This window comes from Amblyomma americanum, chromosome 6 (genome assembly GCF_052857255.1).
Source record: "Amblyomma americanum isolate KBUSLIRL-KWMA chromosome 6, ASM5285725v1, whole genome shotgun sequence".
Taxonomy (NCBI): domain Eukaryota; kingdom Metazoa; phylum Arthropoda; class Arachnida; order Ixodida; family Ixodidae; genus Amblyomma; species Amblyomma americanum.
Genome location: NC_135502.1, coordinates 14,692,412 through 14,713,668, shown reverse-complemented (window position 1 = coordinate 14,713,668; position 21,257 = coordinate 14,692,412). Strand labels below are relative to the sequence as shown.

At 45.1% G+C, this 21,257-nt stretch overlaps 1 protein-coding gene across 10 annotated transcripts in view; it reads left to right on the top strand.

The window, feature by feature from the left end:
* Positions 1-19,288, top strand: part of GramD1B (GRAM domain containing 1B) — a 111,963-nt gene extending 92,675 nt beyond the window's left edge. For 8 of the 10 annotated variants that reach the window (XM_077668593.1, XM_077668595.1, XM_077668592.1 and 5 more), the window contains 9 exons: positions 276-446; positions 2,752-3,141; positions 6,066-6,258; positions 6,726-6,779; positions 8,839-8,988; positions 9,590-9,656; positions 12,400-12,504; positions 13,691-13,811; positions 18,247-19,288. In XM_077668593.1, the coding sequence (XP_077524719.1) occupies positions 276-446; positions 2,752-3,141; positions 6,066-6,258; positions 6,726-6,779; positions 8,839-8,988; positions 9,590-9,656; positions 12,400-12,504; positions 13,691-13,811; positions 18,247-18,351 (1,356 nt within the window). In that variant the 3' untranslated portion in view covers positions 18,352-19,288. The remainder of the gene's footprint in view (positions 1-275; positions 447-2,751; positions 3,142-6,065; positions 6,259-6,725; positions 6,780-8,838; positions 8,989-9,589; positions 9,657-12,399; positions 12,505-13,690; positions 13,812-18,246) is intronic. The other 2 variants (XM_077668598.1, XM_077668596.1) reach the window with 1 other exon arrangement.
* The last annotated feature ends 1,969 nt before the right edge of the window (positions 19,289-21,257 follow it).

The window sequence follows — 21,257 nt, the reverse complement described above, 5'->3', positions numbered from 1 at the left end:
AACTGAACGCGAAGTGCTCGTGTAACAGCTGGCGATTCCAGTTGAGTTCAACGGCGATTGAAATCCTCAACTGGCGATTAACTGAACTGCCGTTGAAAATGCCCATGTAACACAGGTATTAGCCACTGAGCCATTATTAATTGAACATCAATATTTTCCGGCAAGAAAGGGCAGAATGCAGGCTGCGTTTGAGGGATTTCCTCACCGCTTTTCGAAAACCAGCGGGGTTCCCAGAGTGCAGAATGTTTGAGGACTGCACCTGCTCGGGGCCACAGCCCATGTCGACGCAGGAGCTGTGGCAGTGGGTTCACTACAGCTACGGGGATGAGCTGGGGCTGACAAGCGACGACGACGACTATGTGGCGCCGCCCTACCTGGAGGACGAGGGGCGCCGCAACCGCCACACGGCTGTGCTCAAGGCTGGCCCTCAGCCACCCAGCCCCTTTGTGAGTAACAGCATATGAGTAGGTTGCAACGTGGCACGATTTTTAAGGAAATGAAATGGCACAGAAAAGGAAGGCTCAGACAACAGTGAAAGATGCAGAAAGATGCACCATCTTACTAGCAAGCCTGATTGGTTTTAATGGTTGGAGCCTGCAGTGTAGCACTTTATTATCGCCAAATAGATCTGCTCGCTCTTGTTTGCATCCTGATCTGCTCTGCTTATGTAATATAATGTGGAGCAAGTTCGAGTGCACTGCTATGGTTTGATCCCTAAGTGAAAAGGTAGTTCGATTGTCATCAGGGGGTGGGATACATTTCAGATTATGTGGGCAAACAGTATAGTCAAGTCACATTGTCCTTGCATTGAACACTTCATGGTTTGAATCAAAATAATGTTAACATGTGGCTTTGTATACTGTGGAAATAAGATGTCTCATTGACCTGGTCAGTTCAGGGCAAGGACATACATATTATGCTGATAGACTCTGATCATAGTGAACGCAGCTGCAGGACATGTGACTATGTGGGGAATTAATACCTCAATTGTATGACTGTCATTATGGAACTTGTATTTCGTTGTGCAATTGTACATTGGGCAGTTCCCTTTGCATAGTATTAGTAGCAGTTCAATTATTACTGAACTAGAATCTTGGTTTTTAAATGTTCCCAACCCCCAGTGTAGTCTCAGTGGCTTTGGCATTCGGTTATTGAGCTCAAGGTTGTGGGATAGAATCCCAACCGCATTTTGATTTAGACAAAATACACACACAAAAAACACCCGTGTGCTGTGCGTTGCCAGCATGTTAAGAACACCAAATGGTATAAATTAATTTGGAGCCCTCCATTATGGCACCCATTATAGCGCCCACGTGTGGCTTCAGGACATTAAATTCCACAATTCACAATTTAAATGTTACCATTGAGTGGCAGGTGGCATGCGGGTAGTCAAAAGTTCAAGGAAAAACCAGATTGGTTGCTATGAGAACTTATTGCAAAGCAAAAAGAACACAGTTTGTGGCAGCAAAAATGATGTGCATGGGAGGCATGCAGAAAATTGGATTTACCATAGCGGCACCAATTACAGTAGCCGACCGATTTTTCTGGCTCCAATAATTCGGACTTGCGTGATACTTGGGACTTCGCCGAGGAACCGTCGCGCAACATTTTCATGTGGAGTCTAAAAAGTTCTATTTTTCGGGCTACAATAGACGCCAACAAAACTGTGGAGATCATTTTTCAATCGAAAGTTAGTTATTTCTGTCTAATATAGGCGCGAGCGAGCATCGCTGTCGCAACCAACCCGTTATCCGCCGCCTTTTCTTCCTCCATGTTCACTGCCGTGAAACGCGCCATCTTGGATTTGGGCGCTTGGACTGGCTTGGATAGGCTTGGCTATTTGTTCTCTCTCGTTGCCATTCGAGATAATGGGACTTCTAGCCACCATGGGACGCTCTACGTTACCATCGAGATGGCCTACTAAGAGCGTACGATCGCATTGAAAACGGTACAACGCGTACAACCGCACAGTGGGACAGCTGCAGCGACCGCCGCGGTCTGGACGACTCCACCCGCGGTGCTGGCAGTGCGGGGCAGCAAACGCGGTAGAGGGGGGATGGGGAGTGCATTCCTTGGTGCATTCGGAGGCACTCGCTTCCGCTCGCGTCTTCCCGTGGATTAACTCTCGGTCTTATTAGCGAGCGTCGTTGCCCCATGCAAACTGACTGTTCTTGCTTCGCTCGGCGAGGCCGCGTCGCACTGTCTGGTGTCGTGGCGTGAGACGGTGGGCGCATGACGAAAGCATGACTATGGCTCTGATTTTAGAGACTTTTAGCACCGCCGTACGGCAACGCGTTACTGTAGCGTTACCGAATTTGCCGTACGGCTAACCGGCTACGCTAACTTGTAGGCGGAACATGGGGAGAGGCGATTTTACGCGATTTTGAAAGCCGGTTTTTCACAGAAAAGTTTTCTTTTTATAAAGCTCACGGATTTTTTTAACTGTTTCGGTTATTCGGAAAATTTTCCGTTTGCAACTTAGTACATGGGTAGAGTACATGTACCACCGTTAGATAATTTTGTTCACAGTATTTTCGGTTTTGATGGCTGCTGAATGAACTCCTTTGCCCATGAAATCTGAAGGCACTGGTTCACACCCAAAGCACGTCTTGCTGAAGTAGAGGAGCAGCAACATCATGTCAGTGTGACATGTGGCACAGAAAAAGCAGACATCAGTCTCGTGACAACCAAAAATTGTGAGGTTATGGTGCTTTCTAAACCTGAGATTGCCATTTCATTCACTCCTTTCAGGAAGAGGAGCTTCCCAATGGTGAGGAGGATGAAGATGAAGAGGCCTCGGGGCCAGAGCTGTTTGCGAGTGCCCGTGAAGCCCAGCACTCGGACATGCCAACCGACCTGAGCGACTCGAGCGAGACGGCCGAGCCACCCGAGTGCCCGTCAGTGCACGAAGGCAAGCAGATCCTGAACCTGGTGCTGCCCATGTCGGTGGACCAGCTGTTCACACTGCTGTTCACGGGCTCGCGGTTTTTCCATGACCTGCTGACCTCGCGCAAGACCTACGATGTCACTGAGAGCAACTGGCAGCCGTGCCCCGAGACAAGCAACAAGCTGCGGCAGCTCACGTACACAGTCACCCTCAACCATGCCATGGCCAAGACTGCGCAGACTACTGAGACACAGGTAGCTCATGCTGAATCGGGCAATAAGTATTTGCAGTTATGAAGTAAAAATGTACCGGTGCAGTGGCCTAGTATTTTGAGTACCAGCCCTGTATGTGGGAGATACAGGGTTCAATTCCCGACAACCACTATGTACCCACCAGTTTTCCATTGAATGTGGATTTTCCCCTGGCCTGATGCTTAGCTTCTTTGGGGTGGAATCCTGGGAAAACAGGTCACCGACCCTGTCTCATGCAGACCAAACACTCGTTAGCCATGGTGCTCTTTGGCCAGTGAAAAGTGAAATCATCATAAAACATCATTACCAGGTAAAAAGTACAATGAATTGTCAGTTGGTTTGTTAAACTTTTGTGGGCCATGAAATCGTAACTTCTCTTAGCGGGCCTGCAGTGGTTTCTCCCAGCATGAAGCACTGCATGGATATTGAACTTCTCTTAACATTTCTTATGTCTTGTAGTATAATGAAGCACATACCTCATACTGTTCTGAAACTATATACTGCCTAAGTTCCCAGAAGTGTCAAATGGTTGAAAGTCAGATTTTGTTGCATCCACATGGCGACACGTTTTTGTACCAATGCTACTGCATTTTAGCAATGTGGTGAGGCTTAAAGAGCTTTGTTTTTATTCTGCTTCTGAATGAAAGTGCTGCTGATAGGAAAGGATAGAATAGGATAGGACAGAACATAGCCAGCAAAGTAAAAACGAATAAACAAGACCTTGCAGCACAAGCAGGTGGGTGTGTGCCATTTCCGCATACATTTGAGTATATTTGATAGGCCTGTGTGAATATTAAGAAATTTTTAATATATTGGGTCGAGTAGTAAAGTATTCGATGCAGTCCGAATGTTTGGTATTTGAAATCTCAAATCCTCAAGTGAATATGTTTCTGGAATGCTTGCTTTGCATAATTTTGGTTCCACGTACCTCCTCCGGGATTGGCGCACTCAAAGACACTGCCCCGATCACATGGATACTTCCTGGGCGCACGCACCGCGTGCCTTCGCGCCCATGCATATGCTGGAGCCGGCCTGTGCACATGCGAGAGCAGGCACGAGCACGTCACTGAGATCTGTATCTGCCAGGCATGTGCGCCGTCGTTTCCTGCGGTGCATACGGCTGGAACCAGCATGGCGGCATGCGCCGATTTGAAGGTGGACGGCTCTCTTGACATCTGCAGGACAAGCCTGAGCTCACTGCAGCTGCTGCAGTATCTCTTCTCCATGTGAAATTCACTAATCAAAAGCGACAGCGCAAGCACAGGAGGGAACTAGCACTAGGCATGTGAAGATCCCTTTCTGACACCTGGCAAGGAGTGGCGCTAGGCGCGCAGTCGTACGCTTGGCAGGTGTCAATGGAGTCACCACTTAAAAGCAGAAGCTGCACAACGGTGCAACCACAATTAAGACCAGAAGTTGCAGGTCCCGCAAACAGGTCCCACACCATGCAAATTGTTGGCTGTGCATGTAGGTTTACTCTGCAAATTTCCAATGGCAATTTTTTGCAGGAAGTTGGCATATATCTTTTAACGAGTATGACAAAGCTTCAATGCAGTGTTTCTTTTCTGCATGTAATGGAATTGTGCGTTAGAAAAGTGTATGATTTTGATAATGTCTGTTGTGACATTCGACATTTTTTATGTGCCAGAAGTATTTGATTCGGTTTAAAAATTTTAGAAGAAAATTACTATATTCTCTTTGGACTTGCTTTGAACCAAAAAAAAAAAAACACTATTCACACAGGTCTAATATTTGGTGATGTCATTGTTGACGGAATGCTGAACTGCCAAACTGAGCACGGCAGCCAATTCGAATGGGTGCATTCTTACTTTCTTACTAGCTTGTTGCGTTGCGCAACCTGTTGTGTAGTTGTGGAATGGTCTTACAAAAAAAGGCTTTCACCGGTATCTTCTCTAGAATTTCCTGGAAGCATTTTGTATGATGGCAAAAAGTTCTCCTTCCTATTAGTTAGTGAGGGCAAACGCAAACAGCCTGATAAATTAACTCGAGAGGTCCCTTTACACAGCCTGCATGTGCTGCACTGGCCCACTGTGCCTTTCCAGTGCCATGATGCAGTGTCAGTTAGGCACTGCATACACAAAGCATGCCCCACCTTTTGTGCATGCTGAGGTAATGCCATGAATTAATAACATTTGAACAGGAAACAAATGGCATTATGCAGGCATCATTCACTACTGTTGCAAAACAAAGCTAAGGAGTAGCACCTTGTGGACTGGGGATGTTTTTTTTTTTTTCACGCACTCATTGATGTTCTAGGTGCAAAAGTGCAGGTCAGTGGAATGTAGGAAATGCATTGAATGCACTTTCATCTGTCTGCACATCCTTTATAGTGCTAATTAATAACTTTGTGATTGAAATTAGCTTGTATGGAAGATGCAGCAGGTACATGGCACTGGTTTTCATCTTGAGACATGGGGACTCTTCCAGCTTGCAGCTGGCCAAAAGCTTGAAGCAATGAGATGCTTTGATGGGCCAGTAGCTCATGTCTATGTGGATGCTTGAAGCATTTGGAACACTGTCACATCCCTTCAGAGAGTGCAGTTTTCCTTTCCATGTATTGCCACACTGTAGCACAGCAATCATCTACCCATGACCTCTTCCAAAGGCATTCTAAGAATGAGTCCAGTGTTGACAGACTTCATAAGTCTGTCTGTTTCCTGACTTTAGCTCAGTGCTCACAAGCTTCCAAGCTATCCTTGATGTGTGAAGTGCTTTTGTTTTCAGCATGAAGCCGCTTATGCAGGCAACAAAGTAGTGCTGCGCTTACTACACATTCATTTTCTGTTGATATGCGCATATGGGCTTCATGCCATGGCACCTGTTACCAAGCTGAGCGAGCGCAATGCCCTCTTTTTTTTGCCCTCCACCCCGCCCCGATCCTATTTTGTATTCCTTTTCTACATCAGATACTGCACAAGGCAAGTCAGCCAGGTCAGGTGTACGCCATTGACTGCGACGTGCAGAGCACAGGTGTGCCATACAGCGACGCCTTCTGTGTCAAGTCCCACTACTGCCTGGCGCGACTTTCTGACAGTCGCTGCCGCCTGCGCATCTATGGTTGTGTCCGCTACAAGAAATCCGTCTGGGGGCTCGTCAAAGGTGGGGCTCCTTTTCTTCACAAACTGTTTGTGTTTGTTTGTGTTCTGTCTTCAGAACGTCACAATTTTGGCAGTTATCACAGAGCGCTATATATTTAAGCCTGGCTAACACTCTAGTTAGCTGAAAACTTAGTGAGTCGGCTACTGGATTGCACCTGGACTGAAAGCGAGACAATGGGCCAGGTCTTTGATCACTCTGACAACCACGATGAATGCAGAAAGCCCTAGCATGTGTCAGGATTCGAAGGCTCATTTTAAATGCTTGGTCAGAGGCCGTGTTGTATCCAGGGCTCTTTCATACGGTGCTCCATGTATTCTCTGGCATTGTTACAATGTTCAGAAACCTGCACCAGTTCAGATAATTATTGGCTTGGAAGGTGCGTGGCTTTCTCAGTTCATTATCGGAAGAAACAGAGCAGGTCTCCACATAGTTCATCCTAAACAGACCAACTTTTCTGTCTGTTGCAGCTGTGATAGAGAAGAACACCCTGCAAGGATTGGAGGGTTTCTGCAATGATCTCGGTAAGTCACGGTGCAATGTTTCTGACTGCAGCAGTGCTGTAACTTGCCATAAACATTGATTTGAAACGCTGCCAGAGGCTGTTCACTCTCAGTAACTCGAAGGGGACAGAAAATTCATTTGAAATTTGTCTGCTGTCTCAGAACTAGACAGCAGTTTTCAATTGCTGGCAAGGCACTGGAAGGGGCGAGGGAATATGTCTACTTTGGGCTGGTAGTGACTGCAGATATGGATCACGAGACTGAAATAGCTAGAAGAATAACAATGGGATGGAGCGCATTTGGCAGGTTGCCTTAGATTATGAATGGCAGTTTACCAATATCCCTCAAGAAAAAAGTGTATGACAGCTGTGTCCTACCGGTGCTCACTTATGGGCAGAAATGTGGTGGTTAACGAAAAGGGTTCAGTTTACATTGAGGACCACGGAGCAAGCTATGGAAAGGAAAATGATAGATGTAACTTTAAGGGACAAAAAGAGAGCAGAGTGGGTCAGGGAATGAATGCGAGTTAATGACATCCTCATCGAAATCGGGAAGAAATGATCTTGGGCAGGGCTTGTAATGCAAAGGCAAGATAACCAATGGTTTTTAAGGGTAACAGACTGGATTCCAAGGGAAGGGAAGTGTAGCAGGGGGCAGCAGAAAGTTAGGTGGGCAGATGAGCTTAGTAAGTTTACAAGGATAAGGTGGCCACAGCTGGCACAGGACAGGGTTAATTTGAGAGATATGGGAGAGGCCTTTGTCCTGCGGTGGGTGTTTTCATGCTGACAATGATGATGGGCTTGAATTAAGAGGAGTCTTTTTATTACTCTTGATGCTGACAATATCAAGGATGTTGAGGTTATGAGTTCAAATTAACGAGATTCTACTTTACTGTCACCTGGCATAAATGAATACAAGGTGCCAATGCCCCAGCTAGCGATGCAGGTCTGTCACGCATAAAAAATCATGCAATAATATAACTTAGTTTATTTGTTGTGTGTCATTCCGGAGAGAACTCTGTCATATGCAACCAGGTTTCGGTTCTGGTTAGGCATCCCGGCCATTTGATTTAATTGGACTTAATGTCAGTGATTTCACTTTCTTGGAACCTGTTTCTAGTTCTGCATAGGCTGCAGGTGCTCTCCATACTGAATTCAGTGCAAGTCCTGCAATCGAGTTCAGGACAAAAATTGCTCAGGAGACATAAAATACTAAGGCCAGTGAATGGACTGAGGCAAGTGAATATGCACACATCTGTCACTAATATGCTGCAACATTATGGAAGCTAGAGCTAACATAGCATTAGTTGGAATGAGCATACCATTGCGAATTGTGCCTCTATTGGGAATGCAGCCGTAACCATGTCATCTGTTTCACAAAAAGAAAGCATGTAACTCTGCAAACCTTAAGTGTATAAAACGAAGAGGAGAGCACTCCTACAAGTTAATAAAGCAACTGTAAAAGACATTCATATATATGTTTGTTTCATTATAGATGGTTATGTTGATCAATTATGTCCACTATAGGCATGCATATATCAGACAAATTGAGACAGTGGCTGTCAGCGCATTTGACTAGCATGTCCGATGCGCTTATACTGCATCCGACCAATAGCTATTGGTCTGTTGGATTGATTGGTATTTCTCTGAACAAATATAAATTTCTGAGGTGGAATAGTGGCTTGGGTGTACACACTGTGCAGTTCAAGTGCTGTCCAAGCCAAGCACTCATTTTTTTCTTTCTTCCTGCGGCTCGTAGACTGCTTCCATGGGCCTCATAGGTTGCTCAAAAGTATGAGTGAGACATTGTGCAGTCAGCAGCAAGTTTACAGGATGTGTGCGCCAAGGAAAAAAATTTAATGTAGTACTGCCCCGCAGCCCGGTTGCCTGTTGTTGATGGCAGTGGATGGAGCATGCATGTCCCCTCATACCTGCAGGCATTTGAGGCTATTGGCTTGGGTGACAGTGCTGAGATACTTTTTTTTTCACACATATATACCAGGAAGTTTTGCCGCCAAACGTACAAATGGTTACCCAGCGCCTGTGAACTGCTCACTGCACTTTTATTCCAATAAATGCAGAATCAGCGTTGCTGCGGGAAGCTGAGCGGCTGCAGCCCGCTGGCGGTGGTGGTCTGAAGCAACGGCGTCGCCGGCTCCAGAGCACGAAGCGAGGCGGCGGCAACCGTGACCGCTCCAGCAGCTCGCAGGCCGGTTTTGGATCCTCATTCGGTACGACATCTCTGAGAATATTGATGCTGTCTTCTTCTGCCTGGCTTCATGCAGTGATGTTAAAATGTACAACCTGGTTTTAAGGTAACCTAGTTGCTGTAGATAAAACGATAGCATTCTGCTGCATTTCTTACGTGTGTAAAAGCTGCAGTTATGAATTTATTCTTGCGGAAAAAGAACGCCATCTTTCTCATCAAATGAGATCGGCAGGAGCCAGCATGGTGGCAGCTTTGTGTGTGTGCGTGCATGCGTGTGCATGCGTGCGTCCTTTTTTGGAGATCTCGTTTTGCCGATTTTTTTTTCTCATTTTTTTGCCTGATGGTGTGCAAAAATTCTTTTCTGTGATTACTGGCTGCAGCCAGAGCACGTAAGACATCGATTGTGAGGCTTGCAACAGCTTTATCGGCAGCTCTTTGAAGGATGACGTAATGGTTATTGCTTGTAGAAGATGCAGCAAGTTCCAGGTGCATGCTACACTGGCGGCAATGCCATTTATCTCGCATAATGTCTGCTGTATAACTGTGAAAGTGAAAACATAAAATTACTGCTCAAAAGGAACAGTTTCATACTGTGCTTGGTGCCATGTTTTTCTTTGCTGTAGGCCTGGCCAGGGTGTCTGAAGGTCGCCGCCTGGGTACAGGCACAGCTGTGAAGCTCCTGCTTGTGCTGTGAGTTGCCCACTGTCTGTGACCTCTGATTTCGCTGCCAGTATTGGTTCGATTGAGTTTAGTTCTAGTTGTCACTGCAGGTTGTTTGGGAGTTCAAAGAGCACAAATGGTTGCATGCCATTGCATTTGCCTTGCAGTAATTCAGGATTGGGCATTCCATAATTGCCGGTAATTTGATTTCTGAACTTGCTTTGAAAGTTCTTTCTTGGATGGCACTTTTAACCATTTCAAACCTTCCAGTGTCTTGCACATAGTATAGAATGTTGAAGTGACGCTGAACCTGATACAAAAATATGGTTTTTGAGTTTAAAATGAGTCTGTTTCGGAATAATGTCGTCATCAGTGGCAGGCGACAGAAAACATCTTTTTGAACATCCTGCAAGACCAGAAGTACCTGTGTCTCATTGATGTGGGCTGACCAGGCTTTGACTGCCCTTCTGAGGTGTCCCATGGTGCCCATCATACCGTATTTACACGAATGTAAGTCGACCTATTTTTCAAAATCTGAAAATCCGAAGAGGTGGGGGGGTCAACTTACAATCGATACGAAAGCATGGTGCCATAAATAAAGGCGAGACAAATGAGATATCAGGCATGCTACAGCATGGCTGCATTTTTGCTGCGTGGCTCCGTTGCATCGTTCTTGGTGCTGGCCTTGAGCAGCTGCTGTCAATGCGCAGAACCGGCATCCCTTCCTCGCACACGGTGGCCGATGGCGGCTGTCGGTAAGCAGCAAACCAGCATCCCCCACTCCCCACAAGTGGCTGCTAAGCGGCGGTGGCGCAATAACGCATTGTTCTACTCTTAATAGGCGTCCTCCAAGTTTTTTTTTTTTTTTTCAACTGCGCACTTGGCGCTCAAGGCAGTGTTGATAGTTGATGGAAGGGCCGCTGTTCCAGTGCTGTTCCGAGTGGCGGCACCGCCACTCGGAACGGCAGCGGTGCCAGGGAGTGTCAGTAGTCGATGGAAGAGCTGACGCCACTTACGCGTACTTTCTTTTTGGCTCCGACACATTTGACTACTGCCGGCCACATTTCACAAGTTTTTAATACAGTGCTTTGTCAGTTGTCATTTGTGCTCCGGGTCAGGTAAGCGACCGGCGCTCGTTCACGGCTACATTCGTGATGGATGTCATTCTTTACGTTGAAGAGACGAACAACTGCACGCCAGGCTGCAAGTTAGACATTCGCAGTGCATGATACACGTGTGGCAGCTGCTGCGAGGCAAAATTTTCAGCTGTGTTACGTGTTGTCGTGATGTGGCTGTTTGCGAAGTTCAGGACTTCGCTGCACGAAGATGTTAGAACTACGTGCTGTGGGACCACCGCAGCGATCATGACGGCAGTGCCAGTGAGGATGATGGCGCAAGTGTGAACGAGTAGTCCAATGACTAATACATTTTCATTTTGGAATGTGCCCATGGGCACGCCCACGTGCGGGAGCCGATAGCAGCTGGCGATAAGCGGCGGCCGCAGGATAATGCTATCGCATTCTACTACTAAAGGCCAAACTCAAGCGACTTCCGAGTTTTTTTTTTTATTTTCTGAAATGTGATACGGGGGATCAACCTACATTCGAGCTGGCTTACAATCGTGTAAATACAGTAGTTACATGAATGCCTTTGAGTAGACAATCGTCCATAGCAGGTGTTTTTAATGGCCTTGAGGAGCCCCAACTGGTTTCAAAAGGTGGTGAAGAACCTGCGTGTCTTGGCTTCTGTACTTCCCTGCCTGACATGCATGCTAAAAAGAGCATGCAGACAAACACCTGCACAAAAAAAAGTCACCAAATGCACTAATAATGACTGGCTGTATAGTGAAACGGTGCTGGAAGCAATCACAGCAGCATAATTCTATTCTAATGGTACAGTAGCCCAGCTTCCTGTTTCGCCCCCCAGCTCGTCTCGCAGATTTTTAAATGGCAATTTTGGCTCGAGCATTTTGAATGCATTCTAATAGGTAGCACACACCTGTGGGAAGTAGCAAATAATTTACATGCTCTTAATTATTAGTTTAAAAAAGACAAGAAATATTTATTTTGAGCACGAGATTCAAGCTGCTGTCAGAAATGTGTTCAGAATGTCAGTGAAAATTCACTGCATCGCAAAGCTAATGGGAACGAGTACTTTTATTCAAGCTTGTACCCATTCTCATAGTTTCTTCGACTTGCTGCTAGGCGACTAAAAATTTTAAAAGAAAGGAAAATATACGAAATAGATAAAGTAGCCACTTTAATCTACTAGGCATGGTGGCACTCTCCACTGTCCACATTCAAAGGGGATGCCAGTAGTTATCTGTGGATTAATGGCATTAATGAAATTTGTGTTTAGGAATAGATAATTTCTAGATAGTACCTTTAAGTTTGACAGATTAGTTTAGAGATGTACATAGAAAAAGAAATATACCGAGCGTGGAGGCATACGCCACCGCCCCATTTCAAAGAGTATGCTGTTAACATCTGTCCACATGAGACAGTGTCGTTGAGAGAACGGAATCATGCTTTACAGTATGACTAGTTCCAAAATACAGTGGTTAAGGAAATGTGAGGGTTGAAGCGCGCATAGATCTCGGTGCTTGAAAAACCCAAACGGCACTCCAAGAAACCCAAAGTTCCATAGAACCCGAGTGGGGAACCAGTTGTATGAAACCAGTTCTGTAGAACCTGGATGTAGGTGTAAAAATATGGGGTGACATATTCAAGTACCTGAGGCATTGTGCTTGTGGTATGGTATGTTGATTAAACAGAGTGAGCCTCGTGCTGCTGATGAACGTGGTGCTGCTCTACCGGCTGTGGACGTCTTCTGCAGTTCCCCCAAGCAGTGCACCCACCGTCGACATCTGGATGCTTGAGTAAGGGCGCACTTTGAATGTGCAGTCGGCACTGCATGATGGATTGCCAAAGCAAATGCGTTGCTGATATTGGGCTGGGTGGGCTTGCAAATCTGAAGACAGTGGCAGAAAGTAGCATGGGAATGGAATCTTGTGCATCTGTCCCCCTTTTAAGACGCCCATTGCTTTTGTAGCGATAGCTACATTACGGTAGCATTTCGAGCCTTCAGCGTGGCTGCGCCGGCATGCTGTCGCGTAGTACGAAGCAGCTGCCGGCGGCGCGGCGCCGTGGCTGATCATGTGGTTTGTGACGTGACCAAGTTCCACTCTGCCAGCTGTAGCTATCACGTCACTCCAGGTTTAACCAGAGCTAAACCACCGCCAATTTTTTAAAGGTACGTTAAAGAAAAATGGAAGTTGGCCTGTATCGATAGATTACTTTGGTCTAACAAAAACAATATTTTCACTGAAAACAGCTTGTTTAAGCCAGGAAAGGACAAAAAATCAAGTGTAGGTGTCGCTACCACTGGCCATTTTCGCAACCAAACTTTGGTGACGTAAAAACAGTTTTTTATCGCAAATCTCTGAGGCTAGCCTACACCACTTCTCTGGTGGTCATGGAGTCATTTTCATTACTGACATTAGAGCTTTGAACTGAGGTCAGTTTTTTCAGTAATTTGTGTGCCTTTTGCTGCAAAAAAAAAAAAATCGAGACAGCCACGAAGAGCTGAATAATTGATTTTTACGAACAAAAATTTGGTATAGTTGTCCTTACTGTCTCTTAAGGCTAATTTCAGGGGACTTTCAAGGTTCACATATATCAGTGAAATTATTACAGCTGCTTGCTTTCCTCCCGTTTTGATCATTTCTAAGTCAAATTTGGCAGCCGAGTGATCTTTCATTTCTGCGCAAAGTAAAGTCTGCTACAAAGGAACCTGCCAAGGGAGCTGTTTGGCTGCACTTGAGTGGATGCTAACGAGTAATTGCTCCCTTATTACAATATCTGTCTTGGGGGATTCCCCTGATGCACATTGGACTCTTATTTGTTTCTAGATGCCAGTACCCAAAGGCTGCACAGAACAGTGCTTGTACACACAGAACATTCTTAGCTGTGCGAGTTTTTCCCAAGCATGAATCTTAAATTAGAAGTCATGTGAAGGAAAGGTGTGGTACGCAACTTCAGTAACAATTTGGCTGTTGTTGGCAGGCCGCCTCCACAGAACGTCCAGGAGTGGGCCCGCTTGATGTCCCAGCGGGAGGCCTTCCACCAGCAGCGCGCTGACATCTGGCAGCGTGCTCTGCATGACCTTCGACACATGCTGCGCACGGTATGGCCAGTCCCAGTCACTTGCCATTTTTGCAGCACACTTAAAAAGGCCTGTCTTAGACGGCGGCGAACGTAATTTATGCCAAATTCAACGGGACTCGGAGCTTCTCGATCACGGTAAGAACACTGCTGGGACAACACAAAGCTCAAAGAACAAGCATGGCACCGACCTCTTTCTCATGATTCAGTATATGTAGGCAGTGTAGGGAACACACAAAAAAAAAAATGTTGATTGCACTAAACATGGTCAAATTTCTTTACTGTATTCTTTGCATTGTATCCAGCAATTATCAGACTTGTAAGATGCGGGTGTATGGAAGAAAGTTCACTGTGCAAGCCATTTGCCTAAAATTCCTGCAGATATGAGACTTACGTGCTGCATCAGTCAATGGACACAACATGCAAGCACACGCTTTTTCTGTGTAATGTCAATGCTCAATAATGGGGGACTGAGGACTAATTGAAGTTGCCTGGTGTCAATAGAATACCACACTTCAACAACAAATGCACTACTTTAACTGAAAGCGAAGTTTTTATAATCTAGTATAGAAAAGGCCAAAAAATGAAATGGAGGTGTGGCCATCACTGGCCGATTTCGCAAGTATAGTGCGTGAACACAGTTTTTGGGGTTCTGATCCCAGAGGCTGTGCTACCCTGCCATTCACTTCATAACTGTGATTAGGGACTCTTTTTCGGTGTAGAAGTGTAGATCAAGTGGTGGGGATGCAATTTTCTCATCAGTAAATGTGTGTTTTGTAGCCGGACAACCATAAACATAACCAGAAAGAGCCATAAAGATCGAAGTTTACAACAAAGCTCGATGGAACTGTCTACGGTGTCCCTTGACTACAAATGGTCGAAATTAATGCAAAGCCCTGTGCTATGACACCTCTCCTAGCCCAAGTGCAGTTTCAAGACATTAAACCCCACATTCCACACCATGCTCCACTAAGAGATATCATTACCAGGTCTCTGTGTTGTAAGGCAGCACTGCAATAAATTTGTTCCAGAGCACAAACATCATTTAGACTTTTGCTGCTGACTGAATATCGTGTTGCAAGCACTAAAATTTGGTCTCAAATCAGTGCCCTGTTTGCACTTTTTACCTTGCACTGTTCTCCCTGTAATGCAAAGCATGAACCAGCCAACCCTGATATGTGCAGTGTTTTGCAGGTTTTCGAGGAGCAATGAATGAAATGAAAACAAGCTCAGAAAATGAGCTTCAGAATTTGTTGTTTAATGAGACTACACCCACAGAGTTACAGTAAATGTCGGTCATATGTGCAAACCTCATGGTGTCAAGGGAAATATTCATATCATCAAAAACGAACAAAATTCGTCTGCAGAATTTACGCATACCTGTTTTTGAGTGACGGAGTTTACTTAAGGCCGTGCCACCGCTCACTTGAAATGTCAGCGCTGTGCCTGTCATGCCCCGTCGTTCACTGTTCGCAGTGCTACCGTGCAACTGGTGATCGTGGTATCATCAATGTGCAGGCAGCAAGTACTCAGTGCTTGAGGGTATGGTCATGCGTTCGTATCATCCGAAGTGGCGGGGGTTGTTCATAATATCTGAATTTTGCCTATCGCACACAATGCACTCTGGCCAGGCATTTTAACAAATTCGTATCACACCCCGTAATTCGTATCAATGAGGATCGTATCATTGAGATTCTACTGTAATATGAATGTTGCAACCACGGAGCAAAAGAGACAGAAGCGCCGACTTTTCCGATAAAAGCACGACTAGTACTTCACCAGGATGATGTATTCAACAGATCACGTCGCAATGTAATCAGAGGCATTAGTAGAACTATCCCTGATCTTTAGCCACTGCTCGTCGCTGCACTTCGTTTTGCAGCAATTTCGACAGGTGGCACATCGACCAGATCATGTCTGTGAGGAGGCTGGTGGAAGGGAGATTATGCACAGAGGTGTGTCAATGAGTGAAGGGTGCAGTCAGGGAGAGCGTGGAGAAGTGCTGTGATATTGTCGCTTCTGTCAAATGCTCTACTGTGCACTCAAGTTGGTGCTCCTGTTGGTTTTGCTACATGTGTGTAACAATGTGAGATATGCAGGGTATTTCATTTTATTAAATACAGACCCTCATAAAGATACAGCTGCACATAACTGGTTTTGAGCATGCATTATCCAGCTAATATCTCAAGCATAGTTGTGAATGATTAACGACCCAACAGGCTTTAATTAGCTTTGTAATAATGTGTTCCAATTCGTTTATAGTGAGACACCTGTACATGATACTGTGATGTTCCTTCAAAAGGGACAGTCTACTGTTACAGGCAAGAATAAAAATATTAGCATATTCTTGTAGATCTTTCCCTATGATGATAACGATAAGAGGTGAACTCGCAGTTTTGACAGGATTTAATATTTTAAATTGGCAAAGAAAGTCGTGCAGACCAGTGTGGACAGTAGTGGTCTGTGTTGCCTGGACTGAACCCGCTACACTTTAGAATTGGACTGAGTGCAATTATAGATGGTTAATTTTCAACTAGTTACTGTTTCTTGCATGGTTTAACCCTGCTTTTTCATTATTTCTTGAAATGTTTGGGACAGCAGACAGTGTGGCACCGTGATTGGCAAAAAACAATTACTGATATCTGTGATGGATGTCACCAGTCAGTTTGTTGAGTTTTCTAAAATCACCTTAGTACATTGAATTATAGTTTTAATAAAATATACATGTATTATTATTGCCACTGCCTGCTAGCTATGTGGTAGGCTGTTGTCATTTTTATGATGTCAAAGTTTGCAAACGCCAACTATCACAGGCAAGCAACATTATCATATCGAAAAATCATTATCATATCGTAGCCAGGTATACGTTTACAGTGGAACCTCCATAGACACGCGCAGAGGTACAATGGGCCCCGTAATAGACATGAGGAAGGGGGGCATGAATTTTGTACCATACATATTGTTCCCTGTTACCCAGTGCGGCTGCTACCATGAACTTTGGCTTCCCCTTTTAAAGGGACACTGAGGAGAAGTTGAAGTTGGCTTGTATCCATAGAATAGCAGCTCCTGATTACAAAAACGCCACTCTTCCTGAAAACAAAGCTCTTGTAACGTAGAAAATAGCAAGAACCAAAATACAGGTATCGCCGCCACAGGACAATCTCGCAAGTACAAGCGTGATGACTTCCTAGGACAAGAAGTGCCACCTTGGAGGAATTTTCTTTACTTCATGTATGTCACGAATCTCTGAGGCTTGCAAAGAAAGGTTGCACACCGCACCGCTAGCCGTCAGAAATCACGGAGTCTGCGTTTACGTCACGATTCACGTCACTCCGTTCTTTGACGTCATAAGAGTTGCCGTGGCGTCATAAGAGTTCCCTGAGTTTGAATCAGAGGGGCGGGAAAAACTTTTTCAACTTCGAATCCAAATTTCTTTGAAATAAATGCATCTTTCGCGCCCGGACAAGCGGCAGCAAACCATGAAATGCCGAACTATCAGATTTTGCTAACAAAAAAAATTGATAGAGTTCTCCTCAGTGTCCCTTTAAAATGACCTGTGCACACTTATGGGAACCTGGATATAATGAAACTATTACGAATTATATCCACATAGAACTCTTCCGAAAAATTTTTTAACGAACGCGTGGTGTTTGTACCATATGTTGAAGCAATTGGCCATATAACTGATACATCGAACCCCCCAGTGACAAGCAGTGCTCGCTCAAATTGCAGGCGGCAGGCTTCGCCGCACTACACAAGTGGCTGGTGGTGGTGCGGCAAATGTTAATGCCAAGATTCACGCTTTTATCTCGCACTAGTGTTTTTATCAAGCTACAAGAAGATACAGAAATGTGTATGATTGGCAGGCAAGCAGTCAGCACATGTTCACACCTCTCGCACCCGTCGACAGCGCCCTGTAAGCAGCAGCTTGGATTGTTATAGCCTTGCGGTAAGCATATACTATGATCACGTCACCTGTCAAGAAAGTTGTGAAAACAGGCATAGCTTTTGCTCTGATGTACCATTTTCCACGAGACGTGACTGCAATGCCAAGAAGCCACTCTAGCCGGCGATTGGCCTGCTGCTGTTTATTGCTGATGGTGGCGTGCGGGGAAGCCTAACCTAACTGGCGCTCGGATTTGTCTGGTCTCCGGAATCGCTGCAAGTGCTTTCAAAATGGCACTAAAATTTCGGAAAAGGTTTCCTGTTTCTCTAGTAAGGGTCACCTGAGTTGGCGTTCCTTGACTGATTAAATTGCGAATATTCGTTCTTTAAGAAGTTATATAATGTATTACAAAATTCGGCTATATTTAACTATTTTACGATTGCTTTACCTATCACTCTAATGAAGTTCGACTGATTTGGACAAGGAACTTTTGAGTGCTGTGAAGAAAACGTAATCAATAAAAGTCAGTGCACCATGCCTTTATCTTTAAAGTTTGTTTTGATTTGCGCAGATGGAGTCCTCAATGGAGCGGCTGCAGGAGAGCCTGCGGATGACTTCAGCTGCCAACAGCAGCATGCCGCCGACCGCCACTGCTTCTTCGCCCGGCGACTTATGACGCGCCGTCTAGTCCGCGAAGGCAGGGGGGCTTTTCCTCCTCACCGTCCCTCTCCTGCCTTCGGAGCAGGCCACTGTGCCTGTGCAGAGAATGTGTGTGGCCACGTGTGTGATAGAGTGCCCCCTGCTGTGCAGGGGGTGCCACCCTCCTCGACTAGGTTGTGCCCCCTCCTAGTCTCTACCGGCCGTACCCGTTGGGTGCGTTCCATTTCTTACTGGCCTAGCGAGGAGTCTGCTCCGGTGCCTAAGTATACAGCTAACGCCTAGAACTGGACGCATTGGAGCAGATACGCAGCAGTCATCACAGTTACAGCCTTGTGACTGGGGCAGAGGTTGCAAGAAAAAAACTGCCGATGTTTACTGCTTTTTAGATAGTTATAGAAAGCGATGCTTCACATTCCCAATTAAAAACGAAACCAGTGCAGCATAATATAAAGAATAGTGCTGGCATTGTGTTTAACAGCAAAGCTTTCTTCGATTTGGACTACAAATGGGCTCTTTACAAGTCGTGTTATTCACCGTTTGCGGGAAAAATGTAACGGGACTGCCGTCTGCGTCACTGTCAACCACGGGAATTGGAACGCACCCTTGGCAGCCTGAGCAGCAGCGGCCATGCACCCTGGTGGTGGGAGCCCTGGCAGCTGGTCTGGCAGGAGCACCCCCTCCCTTGAAGGGGTTAGGGGCCCTACCCCACCAATCAAGCTAGGCACATTGCCCTTACGTATGTGCTGCCAAGGCACAGAGTATTTTGTTGTTCCGCTTGTTGCCTGAATTACGAGGTGTAGTTTTGACATTGTTGGTTGGAAATTATGCGTGTTTCAAAGTACGTCTACCTGGCGTAGCTGTACCAAGCCAAAGCCTGTTGTCTCTTTTGCTCCCCTACACACACACGCCAACATAGGCTTGTAATTTAAGGGCAATAAAATATTTTTCTCCGATTCTTTGGCAAGTGTGTGTTGAGCGTATGCTGAGCAGTCATTATCACCATCAGCAAAAGGACACTGCAGCATATTTTCCACTGCCAAATATTTTTGTTCAGAACATTCCTCATGCATTTCAGTGGCCAGTGTTAAAAGAATGATAGAAATTGGAATGTGCTAACAAAGTTTGCTCTGTTTGCGAAACTCAAAATGGAAACATAAAAATAAATCACATTTCACTTACCAAATGCTGATATTCGACTCTACCAATCACAAATGCACGTCACTGCTAGGACTGAGAACCTTCCTTTTCCAACTACTGACTGCCCTTAATTTGTAGTTGTTTTTTTTTTTCATAGTTTTGGCCACAGTACTGGTCGGCCAATTTTGTTTTTTCATCATATACTCGGCCTGCACGTCGTTTTCTTCTTTCATCTTAATGCGATGGCATTAGGGGGGCCACGAAGGTGAAAGCTGTCCAGCGGCACAGCCATCAGCATCTTATGTGAAGCCTCGACCTTTCAGTCAACCGTCCTCCGCTCCCTTTCTCATCTCCACTTTTAAGGGAGATGCTTAACTAATAATGACTGTGCAAAAATAAAATTTGCTAAGAATCAATCAGCAAAAATGAATAACGAGATTGCAGATAGAAATGAAATAAGAATAGATGCAGAATTGAATTAAAATTGCAATAGATTAGTGAGTGAAAGGCAATAGAACCGGAATTGTAATAGACTGGCAAGTGCAAGAAAATTCTATCGCATTTCTGGGGCGTCAATCCAATTGATCACCCCTTTTGTTTTGCTCAAGCACTCATTTTTTGCTGTTTTTTTTTGCATTTTTATAGCTCAAACAGCACACTTCCCTCCAAGATAGTTAGAAGCAAAATGAAAAGCACCCAGCCCTGGCTTTATTTTAATTAGTTTTCAAGTTCTTTTCACTTCCTGCATGATAAGCGTATAATACTCATACATGTTTGATTTATTTCCCAAATGTAACGGAATTAAGCTTAAACTAGACATCTAACCATTCAAGAAGGCAGCAGCCAATTCGGTGGCCACCGCATGTCCACTATGTCTGAATATTATAGGAAGAGCTGGTGATATTATTACAGGAAGAGCTGGTGATAAATTTTAATCAGGAGCACGTTGGTAATCTCTGATTCGGTGATGGCACTGCTCTACTAAGGGGATGCATTACAGCATATGACTAAGATCTTCGCAGCAAAACGATGAGACTAAGAATTAATGTAAAAAAAAAATGTTCAGCAGTCTGAGAAGTAACGAACAGTTCATGATAGGTGACAAGGCATTGGAAGTGGTAATATATGTCTTCTAGGGAAACTAGTGACTGCATATCTGGACCTCTAGAAATACTAGAATCAAACGGGTAATCTCGGGTCATGAATAGTAGCTCGCCAGCCTCAAGGTTTTGGAGGCCAGCTAAAGGCGTGCAAGTGACGGCACAGTGAGTAATGGATAGGATACTAGTTTTGGCTTACATTAACAAACAGAAAGAGTGCAGAGCAGGTTAGGGAACAAACACTAGTTTATGATCGTAGACCATCTAGCAAGCTCTTTTGTCATGTACGCATTCACTACAAAAAAAGTTCCAAAAGCTCAAATGTCACTAGGAATTTATCATTCTTGTAGGATGCAGGGTAACAACGGCTTTAGCATAGAGCATCTCCACTCAAATGAAAATTAAATTAAGGCCATCAGAGGGAAGCATGGAAGCAAACTAAGTATTACTGCAGGGAGCTGAAAGGTAACCAAAAGTTTATTAATGCGTTAGCATTAGAAGGGTCTGTGCAAGTGGAAATGGCGACTGCCGTCCGTCAGTATAGCTAGTGCCAGGTGGACACCTGCCCACCGGGCTACAAATGAACTTAGTATACTATCTATACAAACTTAATGTACAACCTCAGATAGAACTGTAGTGTGTTCCTCGGATGTAACAAACTTTCATGTCTGGACCTCAGATGTAA